General features: G+C 61.2%; 1 protein-coding gene across 1 annotated transcript; it reads right to left on the bottom strand.

The window, feature by feature from the left end:
* Window positions 1-1,598: 1,598 nt before the first annotated feature.
* Window positions 1,599-11,757, bottom strand: PIK3R2 (phosphoinositide-3-kinase regulatory subunit 2). The gene is made up of 15 exons (XM_086477762.1): window positions 11,409-11,757; window positions 7,853-7,945; window positions 7,260-7,322; window positions 6,073-6,204; window positions 5,672-5,873; window positions 5,276-5,361; window positions 4,869-4,974; window positions 4,665-4,763; window positions 4,344-4,524; window positions 3,982-4,107; window positions 3,563-3,705; window positions 3,186-3,362; window positions 2,842-2,913; window positions 2,442-2,612; window positions 1,599-2,170 (listed from the first exon to the last, which is right to left on the bottom strand). Exons 1-15 carry the CDS (start codon window positions 11,746-11,748, stop codon window positions 1,978-1,980), a joined length of 2,184 nt encoding a protein of 727 aa, XP_086333888.1. The 5' UTR covers window positions 11,749-11,757; the 3' UTR covers window positions 1,599-1,977.
* Window positions 11,758-19,977: the final 8,220 nt, after the last annotated feature.

Genomic DNA, 19,977 nt, shown 5'->3' with positions numbered 1-19,977 from the left:
TGCCCCATTCCCACGTGCTCTCATCTCTCACGTGTCCGAGCTCAAACTAGTCCCTTAATTATCCCCGACAGCTTTTCCCAAGTGATCCCCAAAGCCAAACACAGCCTCTCCCGGGCTGTGGGCCCCGCAGCTCCCCCAAACTACTGCCTGCCCCTTCCGTGGGGGCTGCGATGGCTCAGGGACAGCACCGCTGTCCCGCATCCTCAGAGCACCAAACACCAACAAGCCAGAACCAAAACACAGGGCCCAGAGCGGGCATGCAGAGCAGGGAATGGGGTCTGTACAGTCAGGCATAGGAGAGCTGCCACATGCGACGGGAAGGGGACGTTTGGACCAGCAATCCCAGATCCAAAAGGATTTCGGGGACCAGCTCAGAGCAAGGCGAGCAGCAGAGCTGACAGGGGGAGGAGGGACAGCGCGGTCCCCGACGCAGACGGCACGTTGAGCAGAGCGTGAGCGCGCAGCACCCCCCAGGGCCGGCGGAGCCCGAGTCACAACACGAAAGAGAAGTGGCAAAGCCTACAGCATCCACCAGCCCGTCCTGAGGACACGGCCTCCAAAAGGGAAAGAGCCTCTCCGGCAAACCAAGAGGACAATCACTGCTGTCTTCAAGCCAGGCAGGCAGGATAACCCAGGAAAGCAAATGCCACCACGGCCTCAACTCCCAGCCCAGGTCCAGCTTTTAACGGCTCTCCCAGGGTCACCGCGTCTGTCGCCCTCGAGCCCTCTGGGAGCTCAAACACACCAAATCCCTGCCCACGGCCTCCAGCCGCGAGGGGCAGCGCTACGGCAACCCCCAGCTCCTTCACCCCCAGCCCCCATACAGTACTCAGGATTATAAGTGCTTTGCATACATAGTTCAACGTCATGCATATACATTTCTAGGCCCTTGGCCCAGCAGAGACACCGTCCTCCGGCGGCAGAGAGGTCCTTCATTTTGTGTAGGGCTCGTAGCGCGCGTCGGACTCTGGCCCCCTCCCGCTTCAGCTGGCAGGACCCGAGTCTGCAACAGCCTGGCCAGCTGCTGCCCTCGCGCTTGCGTGTCATAGCGGGAGTTCAGCAAACACCAGTACTGGGGAAGCAGCCGACTACGACAAGAACCATATTTACAGAGCTACAGTTAACTTCACCGGGTTACGTTCGCAGAGATTCACCGAAGACCGCCGGAAACCACGAGCTGTGCATCCCATAGATTCTGCCGGGAAAAACACGGGTACCAACACGAATTTCACAGCTTAGTTGGCACAACTAAGGCGAGAGATTCATCGCTAACCGGATCCTCCCTCCCCAGACAGCGACACTCAAGAGGTGGGTATGACACTAGGGAAGAAGACGGTGAGGTGGGGCACGGCACAGAGCGGAGACCTTGGCCGAGAAGCCCCCCAGAGGATGGGGTTTCTCCTTTCTAAACGAGTCTCTGCATGGAAGAGCAGCACCCCTCGTACCAGACACCACTGCAGCCCGCAAGACCACCGAGGGAAGCGAGAGTGGAGGATGCACACGCTCAACCGCCCAGCGGAGCCTCCTCTGGCATCCAGCAGCGAGCTCCTCGGTCCCAGCAGCGCTCGTGGCCGCTCGGCCGGGGTGGCGACCGACGCCGTAGCGCACCGAGGAATCGGGAACCTAGCTCTGCAGGGATGCGTAGCGGGGCGACCTGCCAGCAAGAAGGGGATCTGACCTGCTCGTCGGGGAAAGGGAAGGGGCTGTGCTCGCCCCCAGCAATTCAATCACAACTGGATCCCACCTCCTAGAGGCTGGAGCCCACTGGGAGTCAACAGCCCAGTGTTTTTGTCCCATCAGCCAACACGGGTTTCAGCTACTGACCAAAAGGGACATCAGGAACGGTCACAGACATCTCGGAGGCTCTGGAGGGGCAGGAGCACAGAGACTCAACTATACAGGGTGCAAGAGTCCAGAGCCAGAAAGCAGCGCCCTGGGGAGAAGCTGAAGGCAGCTGTTGTGTTGTGCACGGGCTGCTCATCTGGCTGGTGGCTGGGAAAGGACCGGGTGAGCCAGCGTGACATTCAGGGAGTCATTGTGCTGCACCAGGGACGTGTGCTTGTAGTGCAAGACCAGATCCTTGAGGGAGGCGTAGAGGTTGTAGGGTTCAGCGAACCCGTAGCCAGTCGCCGTTTTGTAGATCACGCAGTGCTTGGTGTCACCGTCCACCCTGCCAGGGAGACAAGGGAGCACGGGGTCAGCAGCACGCCAGGGAGCCCCGCTGGGACAGGGACAAGCGGAGCACAAGCACGTGCCACCAAAGCGGCCCAAAGATCCATCAGGCCCTGGCAGGAGGAGCCGAGGCAGAGGGGGAGACCTCGGGGAAGCCCGGCCTGACGCCTCCCGCCAGCCTCCAGCGCCTGGCGAGCGGAGGGCAGAGAGCGCAACGCAGCGCGGCCCCACCCTGCCACGTCTGCGCGGTGGGGGGGGGGGTTACTCACACCACGGAGCAGGCGTAGCATCCCTTCTGGCTGCTCTCGCGGATCAGGAAGGTGCCGTCCCGCTTGCCGCACAGCATCTCTTCGGCCTGCAAGCGGTTGATCTTCCCCACGTACCACGTCCGCTCCTCGTGGTGGGGCAGCTCCTCCTCGTCATCCATCATGGAGTACTGGCTGCAATCGAGCACGGGCAGGGTCAGACCTTCTTGGTTTGGGCACGCAGCCCCCGCATCTCCCCTCCCACGGCTAGCTGCCATCACTCCTTCCGGCCGGGGAAGACGTCCTCAGCTCCCAGATGGGAGGTGGGACTCGCCCCACAGCCCCGGAGCAGGCGGAATTGGCCGTGCAGATGCGCTCCTGCCGCCCCCTGCCCCCCCCTCAACACGCCAGCAGGGGCACTCACTCCTCTGTCTCGTTCTTGATGCCCAGCCACTCGTTGATCTTCTTCTGCCGGGCACCCTTCTGTGTCAGCCACCTGGGGGAAGGAGAGGCAGAGCTCAGCGCGGGCAGCGTGCCCGGCCCAGACATCACTTGTGCAGCCATCACCAGAGGGCAGCAGCCGTCCCCTTTGAGGGACCGCCCGTGCCCCGAGGCTGCAGGCTGCAGGGCTTGCTCCTGCACCGAGCAACCCTCCAGCCGGTCCAACAAGCCCCCAAAAGCCCTCAAGGAGCCAGCTGGATCGCTCCTGGGCCAGGCTGGAGGGGCAGCAGGAGCTCCCAGCCCTCCGCGGGGGCAGGCGCTACGTACACCAAATACTGGTCCCGCAGTTTGCGCAGCTGCATGAGGTCTGGCTTGAGGCTGTTCATGCGCTTGTCGATCTCCCGGTTCTCCGAGGCTTGTTTCTTCAGGTCCTGCTCCAGCTTCATCTTGCTGTCGTGGATCTCTGTGATGCGAGACTTGAGTTTCTCCGAGTTCATGAGGATCCTGGGAGAAAGAAGGGGCGGGGGGGGGGGAGGTTTAGGCTGTGAGCCAGAGGAGGCAGCCTGCCAGCTCCAGCCCACAGCACATTGCTGGAGAGACAAGGACTGCGCATGCCTCGGCTCTGCGCTGGGCCAGGATGATCCTTGCAGCCCCCAGAGCCCTTCCCCAGGCAGGGCAGGTCACCATCACCCCCCTGTCCTCACCGTTGCACCTCCTTCTCGTTGCCCTCCCGCCTGAAGCGCTCGATGTACTCCTTGCTGCATTTCTCCTGCGTCTGACACTGCTCCTCAAAGATCTTGATCGTCTCATTGAAGGCCTCGATTGCCGTCCTCTTCATCTGCAGCTCCTGAAAAGGGAGGGGAGAGCTGAGGAAGGGGGGAACGTTTGGGCAGATTTCTACCCATTTGCATCCCCTCCTTCCCCCTCCCCAAAGCAGCGCTGTCCTCGCTGCAGCCAAAATCCCCCCCCCTGCCCCCCCTCTTCAAAGCCCATTCTCTGGGGAGTCCCCTCCAGCCCAGGCGCAGACAAACAGGGCAGCGGGCGCCCAGTCTCTGCTCTCCTCTGTGCACAGCAGAGGGAGACGTCAGGGCAGCCCACGGGGGGGGAGGCAGCACCCACGTACCTGGGACGTGCGTGTGTACTCCTCATACAGCAGGTCGTACTCCCAGCTCTTGTCCTGGTACTGCTGGTGATAGACCTTTAGCTGCTCCCCGACGGCTTCCACGCTGTCCTCTTTCACCACTTGGTCCTGTCATACGCACAGCCTCGGTTGGGACCTGCTCCTGCCCTACCTCAGCCCCCCAGCCTGGCAGCCGGTCCCACGAAAAGAAGCCCTGCAGGGTGCCTGTCACCCCACAAAGCAGCGGCCCAGCATGAGGGAAGGGGTGGGGACACTGTCATCTACCAAAGGGTCAGGGATGGACGAGCAAGCGCCCCTGGTTCAGGCTGTGCCAGCCAGATGCGTCCCTCCAGCACAGGCCTCACCTGCTGGTACTTGGAGATGGGGTAGAGCAGCCTGGTGTCCAGCTTGGCGTTGTACTGGGCGAGCGACTCATGCCGGTAATGGGTGATGAGCTCCACCACTGAGCCGAAAGTCAGGGGCTCCGAGAAGCCGTACTTCCCTTCCCGGTGAAAGATCTTGATCAGCTTGTTATTGCCTCCCTTCCTGTAGCAGGGAGGGGAGAGGAGAGGGCACTTACCACCATCCCAGCAGCCTACACCGGCCCGACGTCTCGGGGACAGGGACACGTGCTGACAACTCCACCCCAGAGCAGCGGAGGCTCTCGGGGGACCCCAGCGCCCTACCTGAGCGTGAGCGTGTACTCTCCCTGGATCTTGCTGGATGCGTCGCGCACCAAGAAGGTACCATCCGGCGTGTCCCGTAGCTTCTCGTTCACCTCCTCCCTGCAAGGAACGTGATTGTCGTGGTCTGTGAGGTGCAACCAGAGCTGCCCTAAATAACTCGATGGACAGGGCACCCAGGATGTGAGCTGCTCGTCACCTCCTTACCGGGAAATGTCACCCCAGTACCACTCGGCGTCCTGCAAGGGCACGCTGTTCCCGTTGGCCAAGCTGGCTGCACTGGGCTTTGGCTTCGGCGGTTTTGGAGGCAAGGCTGTAGGAGAAGGAGGGTTGAAGCAGGGTGAGCCCAAGTTGTAGCTCCCCACAGGCAATGCCTTGGAGCGACGACTCCCTCCTCCCTGCAGTGAGCATCCTGGGATGCCCCCTTGGCCACCAGGCTATCAGGAGCTGCTCCAGGCACATCTACAGCAGCAGCTGAACGCCTCGAGCTGGCCTCCAGGCATGGCTGGGCTACAGAAATGCCCCTTGGCAACCCGCTCACGGGGGCAGAGGCTCCCCATCCACAGAGCACAAACACCAGCGCCTTGGGCCCCGAGGAAGGGACATCTCAGTACCTGGAGGCAACTGTTCCGGCTCCAATTCCTTCGTCTGCAGCAGCATCTCCAAAAACAGCACGGAGAAGTCAGGGCTGAGCTCTGGGCTGCAGGGGGAGAGCGGACAAGGAAGAACAGCAGTTGTGGGGGAGAACACGGCACCGCTCCCGTGGACCCCAGGCAAAGGGGCAGCCGGGGTCACCCCGTTCATCCCAGCTGCCAGATCCCAGGCTGACCCAGAAGCAAGGGCCCTGCCCCGGCTTTGAGTCCCACCTCTGGGCGCTGCCAGCAGTTTAACCCCACGTGCAGCGCGGCAGGGGCTGCGGGCAGACCCGCTGCTACGGGCTGGACTCCTCGTCCTGGCAGGCAGAGCAGCCGACTCTCGGTACAGGGCTGGAACCCGAAATCCTCACGTACCTGGCGCCAGGCAGCCGGAGGAGAAGGGGGCCGAAGATCTCTCCCAGGGCCCGAGGGTGGAGGCTGTTGCTCTCGGCCTGCTGCGATACCTTCCCCAGATGCCGGAGCAGGAACTGCAGGGTAAGCATGTTCTGGAGCGGGACCGCAGGCGACTCCAGGGCCAGCAGCAGCTGCTTCCGGCAATTCTCCGGCTGGGGGATCTCTGGGGAGGGAACAAGACACGATGGGAAGGGCTGGGACAGCCGGCACTGCTCTCCACGCTCTGGCCGCGTCATGGGAGCGCTGTCAGCAGCAGGGGCCGCGCACCAGACCCCAGAGGGACAGGACTTATTTCAACACCCCCAAACGCATCCATCCTGCCCAGCCACCCGTTCCCAAGCGCGGCCACGGGAGGCCCTTACCCTGCAGGACGCGGAGGATGTCTCCATGCACCGACACCGGCACCACGGGGGAGGGCAGGTCCTGCAGATAGCCCCGCAGGGCCTCGCCCAGGGAGTGCACCTCAAAGGGCTCCAGGTCACCCAGGGTCCAATCTGCCAGGGCACAGAGTTCCCGTGGGTGGCGGGCACAGCACCAGGCAGCCAGCTAGCAGCTCCGGTGCTGCCAGCACCCATCCCAGAGCCCAGCGCACAGCACCCGGGCAGCTATCCCAGGGCACGGCAGCCTGGCGCCACAAAGGGAGCTCAGGCAGCCCTCGGGCAGCAGCCCACACGACAGAGGATCCTGGAAGTGCGCCTTACACCCCAGAAATAAGCTGCCTCTGGGAATCCAGGCAGGTCCTTCCCCCAGCAGGGAGCAGAGGTCGTTTCTGAGCCCTGCCACAGGAATCCTGGGCACTCACGACTTGGGTGAGAGTTTTGTTCCCTGCTGCTGGTAGAGACAAGCGCAGACTGACCAGCCACACACTGAACCCAACGGGGAAAACACCTCCCTCGGCCCGGGCCGTTCCCTGAACGCAAGGCGCAGGCTGTTGGGACAGCACATAAAGCCTGTTCCAAAAGCAGCGCAGCCAGAGCTGACAGCACCATGCAGTTGGGGTTTGCAAGAACGTCTGTGGAAAGGGACAAACCAGCACAGTACTGGATGAGGCCCAAGCCCAGCCAAGAGGCGGACAGCTTCGAAGGCTCCCCGGCAGAGACATCAGCTGCCGGCACAGTGGAGCCAAGGCTCCAGCCACCAAGCTGAGCTCAAAGATCCTCCCCTGCTCATTAGTGGTGCGACAGAGCCAGAGAAGCCTCTGCCAGCCCATCGGCAGAGCACCCCGAGAGCGGGGCACCCCGAAGAGACAGCAGGAGACGAGCACAGGGGTTCACTGGTCGGCCTGCGAGTCTCTGAGCAGCGTCCCTTTGCTCCAGCCCATGGACAGCGGCAGGAATCCCCCCCCGCCCCGTGCTCCCATCCCTTCCACGTGAGACGGGGACATGTTGGGACTGGGATGGCCCAGCCCCACAGGCAGCGTGCCGGGAGTCAGGAACCGCCGGGGACAGGCGAGCCCAGCCTGGATTGCATTACTGCTGGCGCTGTCACATCCACTAATCTCCTCCATCTGAGCCGATTCGCCTCCTCACCGCGCCGAGCTGGTTCTTACCGGTTCTCAGTGCTTGCCTCAGTTCGGAGCCAGATGTCCTGTACAACATCTCGCTGTCTAACCCTGCGGAAGCGGAGAGACACCGCTGTTAGCTGCGAGCCGCGCCGCTCCCAGCACAGGCACCGTTTCGGTGCCAGCCTGGCAGCCGCGCACCCGCCGGGCAACAGCTAACGAGGCCTGGGTGGTGTCCAAGCCAACCTCCTGCAGATGCTGCTGCTGCTGCAGCCCCCTTGGTCCCCAGGACACCCGGTTCAGTGGTCCCGTTTTTCCCCCGACAGCACAGATCCGGGCTGGAAGTGCTTCCCAAACCCCAGCACCCATCCAGGACGTGTGTAGGTGTCCTGCATGCAGACCCAGCACCCTCATCCCAGGCCTCTGTGCAGGATGGGGCAGCGGGGTCAAGCCTATCTCTAGGGAACAGCAGCTCAAGCCAGGGAGGAGCGGGAGGGCCTCCCCTTCTGCAGGCAGCTGCGTCCTGCACGTCCCCTGCAGTCCAACGCCAACAGCTTTTAAAGACAGCTGCCTTCCCCTCTGCCCTCACTGGGGGGTTTCGGGGGGCTATCAGCCCCGCAGTGCTCAGCATCCCCACTTACCTTTCTTCTCAATAGCTTCCACCAGCTTCACCAGCAGCGGCGGTGCAATCTCAGGAGGGCTGAACTGCTCCTGCAAATCCGGGAGAGGAGACCCTAGGGGAGAGGGAGGGCGAGAAGGGGTCAGCCCCAGCTCAGACCCCAGCAGACGCTCTGCGGCAGAGCCTGGCCAGGCCACAACCAACGCTGCTGCCAACAGCAAGAAAAGCCGTGGCCCCCGCTGCGAGGCTGCAGCCCACGCCAACACCGCACGGAGGAGGCTGCGGGAACCTGCGAGCTGGCCCAGAAACCAGCGCTGATCGAGCCCAGCCTTGCGCCGAGCCCCCGATGGGGTGTGCGTGGAGGGATCCCTACTGCTCCCTGCAGAGGCTAGGAGGCAGAGCCTATCTCCCTGGGCACCCCAGCACCCCAGGGCAGGCAGCAGAGGGGTTACCAGGGCTCCTGGAGCTCAGGCTGGGTACGGTCCCTGCCCAGCCGAGGGGCTGCGCAGGGCTGGCGGAGGAGCACAGCCAGGGAGCTCGCTCACGGTGGTGAGCTGTGATTAATCCAGCGATTCAGACAGAACGCCAAGTCAGCAAATTCCTGCCCTTGATTGCTCGTTTAACATGGAAACCAGCCCTTTGCCTCTGCCTCCCCCTCCCCGTGAGCCCACAGCCTCCGTTCAAGCTCTTACAGGGCACAGAGCGCCCGCAGCACGGGACCGGGGTCCCTCCCTTCCTGGGGTATCTATGGCCCCGCATCGGGTGGCATTTCACTGCCACTTCCAAAAGATCTTGAGGTCCCAGGTCTTGGCACCCCCCTTCCCCTGTGCCGGAGGGGTGACGCATGCCGGGGCAGGAGCACGCAGGCCCGGCCGGGCAGCTGCCAGCGGGAGGCTTGCCGAAGGACGAGCTGTGCCAGGACCCATCTCGCTTCCAACTGAGCGCCAGCCGGTGCAGGAGGCTCCTCCGGGCTGGTCCACAGCACCAGGCAGACCCTGGGGAGCCCACGGTCGCTGAGGACACCCATCACGCTCCACTCTGGGGAGGCAGAGCCAAAAAGCTGCTCCCCATTGCGAAACACAGCTCTGTTGTCACGGATCTGACCCGAACTCGCCCGGTGTGGTCTCGCCACGAGGCGCCGCAAGCTGAAACTCCGCACCCGGCGGAGCCTCCCGCACCCACGGCCTTGCAGGGAGACAAAGCAGCTCGGGAAAGGGAAGCAACACGGGGCAGGCACCCAGCAGTTTTGCAAGGGTCTGTGCTGCTGGGGAGAGGGGCAATCCCCCACCAGAGAGGGCCCCTGGGCACGGGAAAGCGCCCAGCATGGCGCTGGTTGGGGTGGGGAAGCTGCAGGCAAGCTGCCAGGCTGGCAGCTTCGAGCCTGACCCTTGGGAAGGGCTGAAGGGAGAGTAAATACTGGTGTTGCCCACGTGGCCCAGCCGGGAATGTGCTGCTTCAGCAGGCAGCAGCTTGCCTTTTTTTTTTTTTTAATCAGGCAGCCTGTGCCGGAGCCAGCAGCGGCTCCAGAGCCTGCCGGGCCTCCGGGCTGGGCCGCTGCGAACAAGGCCACTCACAGCACGGCTGGGGCAGCTGCGGAAATATTTCCGAGCCGCGTTTTCCGTTCGCGTTCTCCGCGGAAGGCAAACACCAGCAGGTCGTAAATTCACCGGCAGAAAGCGCTGGGTCGCGGGTCTCGTCGCCCTGCGGGGCCAGCCCTGCTCCAGGGCTGCGTGACAGCCGCGGCGCTGGCCTTGCTTTGTGTGTGAGACACTGGGGAGCGAAGGGAGCCCTGCCAGGCAGGGCAAGACCCAGGGAAACGGGGCCGAAATGCCACCAGCTATGAGCTTCATGGGGCAGCCAAGAGACATCTCTGCAGACCACGAAGAAATAACACGGGCTGGGCTTAAACAGAGCTGCTCAGTTGCAAAAATGCCTCTCCCCACCAGCATCCTGGCAAGCTGCACGTAAAACGGCTTTGGGCATTTGAATTGCCACCCTGCAGGCCCTGGCTGTGCCCAAAGGGGAGGCTGGCTGTGGGGATGCACCCACAGGGGACGGGGCTGGCACCCAAACCCTGGCACCAGGCAGAATGCACGCAGGCTGGGTTTTGGTTTCTTTCCCAACCGCGTCTTCTCTGTCTGTCAGGAGCTTTGGCACGTATCTTCTTCCACATCCCAACGATCCCCACCCTGCGCAGGGCAGCGGCTTTGACCACTCAAGACACACCTCCACCAAGCCCCGCTTGGGGAGAAGAGGAGGAGAGAGCCCACGAAGGCATAAATACAGCCCCCGAGGGAGCGCAGGGCTGGATGCAGGCAAGGCCGACGCATCCACCGCAGAGCATGTCCCAGGCTCCCAAGAGGAGCTGCTTTCTTGGAAAGGCAGGTTGCGAGTGGGATGACTCAGGTCAGCGGCTCTGGCTGCCAACCCAAACGCACGGCCCGGCTGCATTCCCACCTTGCGGAGATGTTTCCTGGGGCTGGCCCTCCGGGCTCTGGGAGCAGGAGCATGGGAGGCAGCTGAAGGAAGCTGCACCAGCCCCACCACCCTGGTTTCTGAGACAGGGGCTCCTTTCTATTCCTCAAGACCCCAGCGATGGTTCACATTGCTCGAAGCTGTGGCTCCCATGCGGAGAGGGACAGGGAGGATGTAGGACTGTCGGCCAGGAGCGCGCTCCGATGCCCACCAGCTCCTGCTGCTGACCCTACTCCTCCTGTGTGCACCAGCACGAGGTCTCCTGCAAGGCACGGGAAGGCAAAGTGGGGCTACCACCCCTATTTGCCACCTCAGAGCACCTGCGGGCTGCTGAGCCCCTGACACAGGGTTTGTGTCTGGGAGCAAAAAAAAATAGGCAGCGCTGAGGCACAGCAGCTCTCCCAGCTCCCGGACCAGGTCCGTGCCAAGACCGGTGCTGGCTGGGAGGCAGCCGCAGGTGCAGGATGGCCCATGCCTGGCCTGAGGGCGGCTGCCCAGTCCCAGGGAGAGCTCTGTGATCCGTGGGGAGGGACGGGTGCCAGGCAGACAAGCAATTAGCTCCAGTTCTCGGAAGTACTCTTTTTAGACCCTGACTTTTCTCCTCTTGCCCAGAGACAAGTTATTGTGTGTGTCAGCAGGGCTGAGCGGCTCTTGGCAGGGAGCGACGCCGCAGGCGCTCCAGAGGCAGAGGCAGGGAGGTCGTTGGGAGAGGTCAGGACTTATTCCTAAAGCGGGGGAGCGGGACAAAACCCTCAGTGGAGCAGGGAGAGGGAGCAAGGACCACGGGGATCCTGGCTGGTTGTGGGCCAGAGAGAGAGAGAGAGAGACAGAGAGACAGAGAGAGAATGATCTTGGAGAGGTAAAAGCGGGACAAGGCTCGCCGCAAGAAGCTCTAAGCAGACTGGTAAGCTGGAGGAACAACGGGCTGCTTCTCTCAGCGAGGACTGAACACGAGCCCACAAGCCCCAGGCAACAAGACCGCGCTGCTGCCGGCAGAGCAACTCCGTGCTGCCGAGCCGAGGGCTTCACCGCTGCCCTCTGAAGCCACTCGCACACCGGGAGTGGAGGTCTCCTGGAGGACCACGGCGTGCAGCAGGGCTTACCTTGCTCCAGGGCCTCCTGCAGCCGGCAGCCGCTGGCCCCTGGCGTCGCGGGCAGGGGTCTCTGCACTCGGGGCCGGTGAGAAGGGACCGAGATCTTCACAGGCCCCACGTACTCCACGTACGTGCCGGGAAAGTCGCCCTTCTGCTTGGTCCGCTCGTTGACGCCCAGGATCCACCCAATTTGATTGGGGGTCTGCTCATCCCCATCTTTGAAGCCCAAGGCTTGCAGGGCCCCCTTGCTCACCACCAGGATGTCCCCAGGCAGCAGATCAATGTCCTCCTCGCGCTCCTTGCGGTAGGGGTAGAGCGCACGGTACTGGAATCCATCGGTGCTGCCCATTCTCTCTGCCGTGGGGAGAAGGGCTCTGAACGGCGAGGCAGCGTGTTTCGGGCAGGAAAGGAGGGATCTCAGAGGCAGCTCTCCCCCATCAGCACTCTGAACGTCTCTGCATGAACCAGCACCTCAGGAGCCTGGTCCGGGTGCCCCGGCACGCTTAGGTGCAGCCCCTTTTCCGTAGCTTGAAACCACGATTCAACCAAATTATGGAGCAAAGGGAGAAGGAGACAAACATAATCCAGCACTTGTGAGCGGGCATGCAGCAAAGAAACAGGAGATCAGGATCTGCTTCACCAAAAAAGAAGCAGGCTTCTTGGAGTCCAGGGGGCAAAAGCACAGGAGGCTTCCAGCCCAGCACGGTGTCGCACGCTACGTCTCCCTTCCCAGTGCCTGCAAAGAGAAGATGACTTGTCACTGCGCAGCCAGGCACCCCACGCCCTCCCGAGATGCAAACATTCAAACTAGGGGTTCAACTGAGCAGCTGAGAGAGGCAGGACTCGTTTCTCTTCTACCTACCAGCTGATGCCGAGCCCTGGATCCAACCAGGACATGCTAATACCAATTTACACTCCCAAAAGCAAGAGAGGAGCCAGGGGCTGCGGGCAGGAATGCCACCTCCTCTCTGCTACAGTCAGGCACCAGCTCTGCATCTTAAAGAGGTTCACTCCTGCTTCTTCAGCTTACCCTCCTCGAAGCACTTATGCAAACAAGAAGACAACAAATGGGACAAAACAGCCTTTATGCAGGAACTTTTGCATACAGAAAAGGGTGACCCTGCAACCACCAGCTGGAGGCCTTGAATAGGAGCAAAACAAACAGATTTAACCTTTCCTTGTTAAATCGATTAAATTTCACAGTTCACCTTTACATCTCCCCATGCAATCCCCCACAAAGTCGTTTTCTGAAGGCAGATGCCCACAAATGTAGGTTAACCAAGCTTTCAGCGAAAGGCTTTCGAGGTGCTTTGCCATTCCCACAGAGCAGCACTTCAAAGCTTTGCTCTGAGCAAAGTAGATTTTTGAACTTTTCAAAAGCAGCAACAGCATCAAGTGCGGGCATGGGTTCTTTTTGCCGAGATGGAGGTGAGAGGAGTGAAAATAATCTTTAGAAGCCTTCAAGTCTGCTTAAGAGCTGCTAACTGCCTTTCAGCTATTCAGCGAGAAATTGAAGAATATGCTGCCTGCCCTGCCCAGAAATCCACCAAAAAGAACAAACCTGGGTTATAACATGTTGTTGAAGGGATGTACGAGCTGGGACATTCCCACCAGTTGAGCACGTCCTCTTTTCCCATCCCCTCCCGGCTGCATGGGCCAGTTTTCCACCTCCCCCAGGCAAATCCCAGCGCTCCCATTCCTGCAGCCACGGCATGCGACCAAGGACCAGACCTACGAGGCACCGGGGCAGCCAGAAACCAGCCTTCCCAGGGACACCCTAGGCCTGCTGGAACGCTGCGGGTCCTATGAACAGCTTGAGTCGTTTTGGCCCAGAAACCGCCAAACCCAGCTCAAACTCTCGAGTCTCATCTGAAAACTATTAGCGAGCAGGAAGGCGCTTCTCAGGGCTGCAGGAGCCTCTGCGGAGGGAGGCGTGGAGGCAAAGGGAGCCAGGGCACCCTTCCCAGCAGGGTCAACGCACAACCAAGCGCGGCACGAAGCCAAGGCCGCTCTGACCGCTGGTTGGACCCTGCGAGAGGCACTAACGTTGGTGACCTGCAGTATTTCAAAATAACCCTTCCGGGCCAGCACCACATCACAGTTCATATCAGCTACAAAACCTTCTTTCCTCCTGCACACGCTACCGCCCCTGCACGCCACCAGAAAGCCTGAGCTCGGTGTGAGTCCCCTTTGAGAGAAGGCAGCTTCACCTCCCCGCAGCCAGGCTCTCCAGCCCAGCACCACGCTGCGGGCTCCTTCCCTCAGCAAAGGAGAAAGGCAAAAAGAGGCCGTGGCACACGAAACCTGTGCAGCAGCCAGGACCTGCGCTGGTTGCCTGAGTTTGGGCAAGCGTCCCAGCTGGGTTGTCTTGGCCAAGAATGAGCAGGCACTGCCCTGGGGGAGGAAAGGCACTTGCGGCCAGGCTCTGGCTCTCTGGGGAACAGGATTGAGCCTGATCCGGGTCGCTGGAGCGCTTCTCCGCAGCTCCAGGAGCAACATCAGGCTGCAGGACTCACGGAGAGACCCTGGGGAGAGCGGGTGTTTGCGGGAGAAGCAGCACATCCCAGCACAGCCGCTGTGCAAGCTCCCACCACGCCAGGAAGGCTGCCGCAGGGAACTCGCAGCAAAGCCCGCATTTCCCCAGTTCAACCAGCCGCGGCCAGGAAAATATTACTTCATAATCCAGAGCATAAAGAGAGATTTATGACCAGGCTCACTGCCTGCCCCTCGCCCCTCCGAACTCTGCCTGTCAGGGTCCCACGGAGGCGAGTCGGCAGCGCCGGGGGGCACCGTCTGACTGCCGGGGGCCCAAGTGGCTGCTGCCTGCTGGGAAAGACGCCGGCAGCTCCTGCTCCTCCCTGGACAGACCCCGTAACGCACCCAGAGGCAGTAAAGCCCAAACCCAGCGGGGTCGATGTTCCCCTCCAGCTCCTACCCGCAGATCCCAGCCCCGACTCCAGGCGCCTCAGACAAGCCGGTGCAGCCGAAGAGGCTGGAAGGACAAAACGCTCAGCCCTGGCAAACTTGTCGAGTAGCTTTTAAAAGCAGACCTGCGTGGAGGGGTGGGAAGAGGAGAAAGTTGCTCTGGAGCACCGAGTCTCTCCAAAGAGCAGGTCCCGCAGCTTCTGCTGCGCCGTGTGGCTCGACCGACTCCTTCCAACCTTCTTCTCTGTGGTGGGAAAGCAGAGATGCAGCTCTGTGCCACCCTGCTCTCCACCTCCCTCCCAGCAGGTCACTGGGCACATGAAAAAACACAGATAACTTAAGAGCCAGCCTGGTCCTGGAGCAGCCTCACCTGCCTTCCCCACGCTCAGCCCGTACGGGGATCAAGTGCCCGCGAATGGGGACGAGAAGCCCACCGGGAAACCCAAATCCACATGGTTAACGCCGACGCTGTCCTCTCCAGGGGAAACGCTTGTCCTCTGTCTGCCACGGACCCAGCGAGCGGCTTCCCAGGCTGAGCCGCGCGTGCGGGACGGCAGCTGCCAGTCGGGAAAGCACTGCACCCCACGGAGAACGGCCGGCCGAATCGGCGTGTCCCAAAGCCCTGGAGCAGCTCTTTGGAGGGAAGGCAATGCCGACAGCCTGGGACACGCAGGAGCCTGTCGGCTGGAAGCACACCTCCGAGCCGGGAGCTCTGCGTGCGCAGGAGAGAGGGAGCAGCTTGCCAAAAGATTTCAGCTGGGCCCGGCTCCAGGTTCACTCGGCTCTTGGAGAGGAACCTCGTGTGTCCGCGCTGGCGAGCACTTGCTTAGGCTTCTCTGAAAATCCCATGCATCAGACATCTAAATACCTTTGGTAAATCTATCTCAGCGCCCAGAAACAATCCTTCGATTCATTAACTGCTGTCAATACTTTCTTTGTTTAATACATCAGTTTGAAACAAAAAAAAAAAAAAACCCAACACATTACAAGTCTTTTTGTGTGTGCCCAGCACATAAATAAAAGCATCTTAACGTTTTAAATGTGGTTCCTGTGCTTTTTAACCCAGTTCCAAATGCAGTTCAAAGTGCAGCTTGACTTGAAGCGAGCCCGAGCATTACTTTCCCTCCAGTGAGGCGAAAGAATGCACAAAAATACTTAAAAGAAGAATATGCTTACAACAATCTACACAGCTCAAATCTTTTCAAGTTACATCAGATCCTCAGCGAGCTCAAAACCACCAAATCAAGTTCTGAACTGCAGAACGCTGCGTGTTAATGGGTTGCAAACAATGAGACCAAACCTTTCCTTTAATAAAAACAGAGAAAACACGACAACACGACGAAGGATGGAAATAAAAACGGACACGGAACCGCCTGCCACGTTGTGCTCTATCGTGACAACTGCAGCTGCAGCGAGTCTTTCTGACCAACGCAGCCAGGGCAGCTCTGCTGGCCCTGCACCCCACCAGAGCGGCAGAAGCCAGCGGTGCCAAGCACACCGTGGGTCACGCTGGTGCCCACAAGCACCCGAACCACCGAGCAGCACTGGGGTGGACAGGGGCAAAACCTCGGCAACCCCTGGTTTATCACCGGGGACAAACAGCACAGCAACCCCCCGCGCTTCTGGGCAGCTTCCCGGGCCGGCTCCCTCTCCGGCGCTGCTGAAGAGCCCAAATGATGACTTGGAAGGCTTGAGCCGCAAGCCAGGCCGTGGCAGAGGTGGCAACACCACGAGGAGCCGTGGAGGAACGAGCCGGGCGAGCCTGCAGGGAGCTGGACACGCTCCACCAGCTGCCCCGGGGGAAGCAGCCAGAGGAGCCGGGAGAGCCGGGGCCGTGCCGGGGGCTCACGCTCCCGGGCTGGCAATGGCCACGGTGCTGCCAAGCCAGCTGGTATTTCCCTCCAAACAGGGAAAAGCATCAGGGGAGGCGAGTTACACCGTGAGCCGTGCCCAAGCCAGGCTTGGTGTCCTGAGCAACCACATTGCAGCAGAGGCACGGGGCAGTCTAGGCCATTTTCACCTCTTTTCTCCCCAAGAAACGCTTCCCATGCAGCAGCAACAGAGCTCGAGGAGATGCAGCATCCTGCCCACGGCCACCAGCTGCCCTTTGCCAGGGATACACAGCATTTACTGCTCAGATTTGGTTTATTACATACCGTGCTTTATTCACCGAAGCCCAAGAAACTGCAGGAATATCTGAAACGTTTAACTGAAAAAAGTAAATGTTACGATTAGCGGGGACCTGAGGAGCCCAATAAATCCCTGTCTCGGGGTGACCAAAACCTTCCTCATTTTTGAGAGGCAACTGGAGGTCTCAGCGACCTCCTCCTCCAGGACTGGACAGTCTGAGAGCTTCTCAGGCAACCAGCAGACCAAGACTTCTCATACTGTCTGGAACCTTCTCCTGACATCGGATTTTCTTACTTTAGCTGAAGCTTGTCCTGTCTTACCCACCTCAGAAACTTTCTCCTCCTCCCTGCAAGAGCCTTTTACTTGGCCAGAGACCTTTACACACCAGCACTGAGCAGAGAAGGACCAAGCACCCTATACCAGCACCACTGCTTCACTCCAGGCTCCCTTTACACCAACCCCCCAAGCAGCGAGAACACACTGCTTCCATTTTAGGAGCATTCATGGGGCTGGGTTTCGGGACTTTTTTCAGAAATAAACCCAGGAGCTGTATTTTGGCTACTTCCCTCAAAAACTGCAGTTCTAAAAAAAACAAGTACATTAAAAAAAAAGTAAAAAAATCCAACTGCTCTTGCTGACTTATCTGCTTAAAATCACACTCCCCAGGGTATTTGGAACTTAGGACGATTTATTAGCAGCTCTGCACAGCGCAGCGATCACATGAAGTAACCTACAAAGTGAGAAGCAACCACGTTAGCAGGCCAGCATTATTCAGGTACTGGTTGAGAGAGATGAGACCTTCCAACTTGAGAAGTCCACTGTCCCTTCCTCTGTTTGCTTTTTATCTTCATTACTCGCTTACTTTAGCTCCAAGCTGTGGCTCCAGATACTCCCAGAGGAATTAAAAGAGCCCTCGATATTATAAATACTCTTTTTCATTGTAAACACACCCCAGCACTCGGAGCGAAGCGCCGGCGCTCTGACACGGCTCCAAACTGGCTCTGCAAACCACTCTGCTCCTCGCCACATTCCAGCTGAGCTGCGGTTTCTCCTCCAACCCAGAGCTTTTGTCCAGCGAGACCCAACTGCGGGCAGAAAGGATTTTCCTGTGCGCTTAAAACCTTGCTCTAGTGAGTTAAAAACTGAGGGTTTGGGGCAGCGATCACCTTTTGGAAGACCAAAGCCTCTCCGCGAACCGCACAGGCAGATTAAAGCACGATCTTCCCACGTCAGAGGACAGAGTCACCAAAGAAACCAAACCATAGCTTGGACTTTCCCACATCATGGAAGAGTCGATGACTAGAGCAGAGGCCAACCCAGCCTCGGGGACACACCAGCCCTTCGCATGTTAGGGAAGGGCGGTGGAATGGCCAGGAAAGCAGTGATTTAGGCTATATTTACTCAGCTGCCTCCATTCTCTGCTCTCACAGAGAAAGTCACAGGGCCAGTTCCCCAGTGGCTCTAAGAGCTGCTCGGGAAATAAAAGCCACGCATTAATGGGGAGGAGAGGCGGCCATTCCTCCGCCACGCCGGGCAAGGGTGCTGAAAGGCACAACGCTGATGCCACCACAGCTCTTTGCAGCTCTCGTGGAGCTCATTTGAGAGAGGTTTCCCCCCAGGGTTTTATTTCCCATCGAACAAAGACGGTTTTGGAGGTATGTGACCATGGGAAGCTTCCTCTTCAAGGGAGGATTGGAAGAGACACGGAGCACAAACCCCACTGGAATGAGGTGGGCTGGCCACCATCCCAGAGCCAGGGTTTGGGGGGCAACTGTGTCTAGAGAAAGCAAAGCTTGGGCTCCAGCACATCCAGTCGGACACGTGCACCCCTGGGCCATCTGGCCCAGGCCTGGGGTCTGCTGGGGCAGAACCGTGGTGGGGCCAAGCCTTCAACCCAGGCTGGAGCAGCGCAGCCCTGACAGGACGCTTTTCTCCAGCCCTGCCACCCAGACAGGGTGCCCAGGACCCCCCCGGCAACGGGGGCTGCACCCTGCCGAGGCGGGGGGTCCCTGCACTGGCACCCCTGCAGGGGGAATGGCACAGAGGTCCCCGTGCTGACACTGCTAGGGATGGAGACAGCCTGGGGGGGATCGGGGGGCACAGCCGCTGCAGGGGGAGGGGACAGGGCCAGCCTTGGCACCACGGCGGGGGGACACCCAGCTCTGGCACAAGGGACCTGCCCGGGCACCTCCGGGAGGGGTAGACAGGGCCGGCCCGGGGGGCGACACTGCCCTGGCAGTGGGACACCCTGCGCTGGCACCACCGGGAGGGGGATGGGGACAGCCCCGGTGCTGCCCCTGGGGAGGGGGTAAAGGCTCGGCCCCGGGGGCCCGGCGAGGCGCTCCCACCCAGGGCCCCCGCGGCGCCTCACGCTGAGGGGCCGCGCTCACCGTGGGTCCCGGCGCCGGCCCGCCCGCCGAGCCTTGGCTCTGGTTCCGATCCCGGCCTCCCTCTCCCCCCGGTCCCGGCCTCCCTCTCCCCTCGGTCCCGGTCCCGGCCCCGTCCCACCTCTCCGCCGGCCCCATCCGCCGCCGCTCGCCTCCAGCCCGCTCCTGCCTCCCAGCCCGGCGGCAGCCTGGGAAAGGGCACGAATACCTCCGGAACGGCCCGAACCCGCCCCGGAAAGAGCCGACCGATACCGGAGAGGCACGAACAAACCCGAAGCCTCGGCGGCCCCGCCCCTTCCTTCGGCCGCCGGCCGCGCTCGGGGCCCCGCCCCTCGCCCGAGCCGTTCCGGAAGGAGCCGAAGGATCGCGGGCGCCAATCACCGCTCGGTGCTGCGAGAGAGCGAGGCCGCGCCCCCTAGCGGCGGGTTGGGACCGCGGGTCGAGCACAGCACCGGGCACCGGGCACCGGGCACCGGGCACCGGGCACCGGGCACCGGGCACCGGGCACCGGGCACCGGGCACTGCACCGGGCATGGGGCACTGCACCGGGTACTGCACCGGGCATGGGGCACTGCATTGGGTACTGCACCGGGCGTGGGTAATGGCATCGGGACTGCACCGGGCATGGGGAATGGCACCGGGACTGCACCGGGCACTGCACTGGGCGTGGGGAACGGCACCGGGACTGCACCGGGCATGGGGAACTGCACCGGGTACTGCACCGGGCATGGGGAACGGCACCGGGACTGCACCGGGCATGGGGAACTGCTCCGGATACTGCACCGGGCATGGGGCACTGCATTGGGTACTGCACCAGGCACTGCACCGGGCATGGGGCACTGCACCGGGACTGCACTGGGCATGGGGAACTGCACCGGGTACTGCACCGGGCATGGGGAACTGCTCCGGATACTGCACCGGGCATGGGGCACTGCATTGGGTACTGCACCAGGCACTGCACTGGGCATGGGGCACTGCACCGGGACTGCACCGGGCGTGGGGAGCTGCTCCGGATACTGCACCGGGCATGGGGCACGGCACTGGGTACTGCACCAGGCACTGCACCAGGCATGGAGCACTGCACCGGGTACTGCACTGGGCATGGGGCACTGCACCAGGCATGGAGCACTGCACCG

Source organism: Leptosomus discolor, chromosome 24 (genome assembly GCF_034619465.1).
Source record: "Leptosomus discolor isolate bLepDis1 chromosome 24, bLepDis1.hap2, whole genome shotgun sequence".
NCBI lineage: Eukaryota > Metazoa > Chordata > Aves > Leptosomiformes > Leptosomidae > Leptosomus > Leptosomus discolor.
Note: the sequence above shows the minus strand (reverse complement) of the source record. Positions and strands in the feature narration are given on the sequence as shown.

Coding starts and splice junctions, on each gene's coding strand:
- PIK3R2 (XM_086477762.1), bottom strand. CDS start 11,748: ATGGGCAGCACCGATGGATTCCAGTACCGTGCGCTCTACCCCTACCGC. Junction 5,874..6,072: donor CATCCTCCGCGTCCTGCAGG/GTAAGGGCCTCC, acceptor TTCCCTCCCCAG/AGATCCCCCAGCCGGAGAAT. Junction 4,525..4,664: donor GAGTACACGCTCACGCTCAG/GTAGGGCGCTGG, acceptor TCCCTGCTACAG/GAAGGGAGGCAATAACAAGC.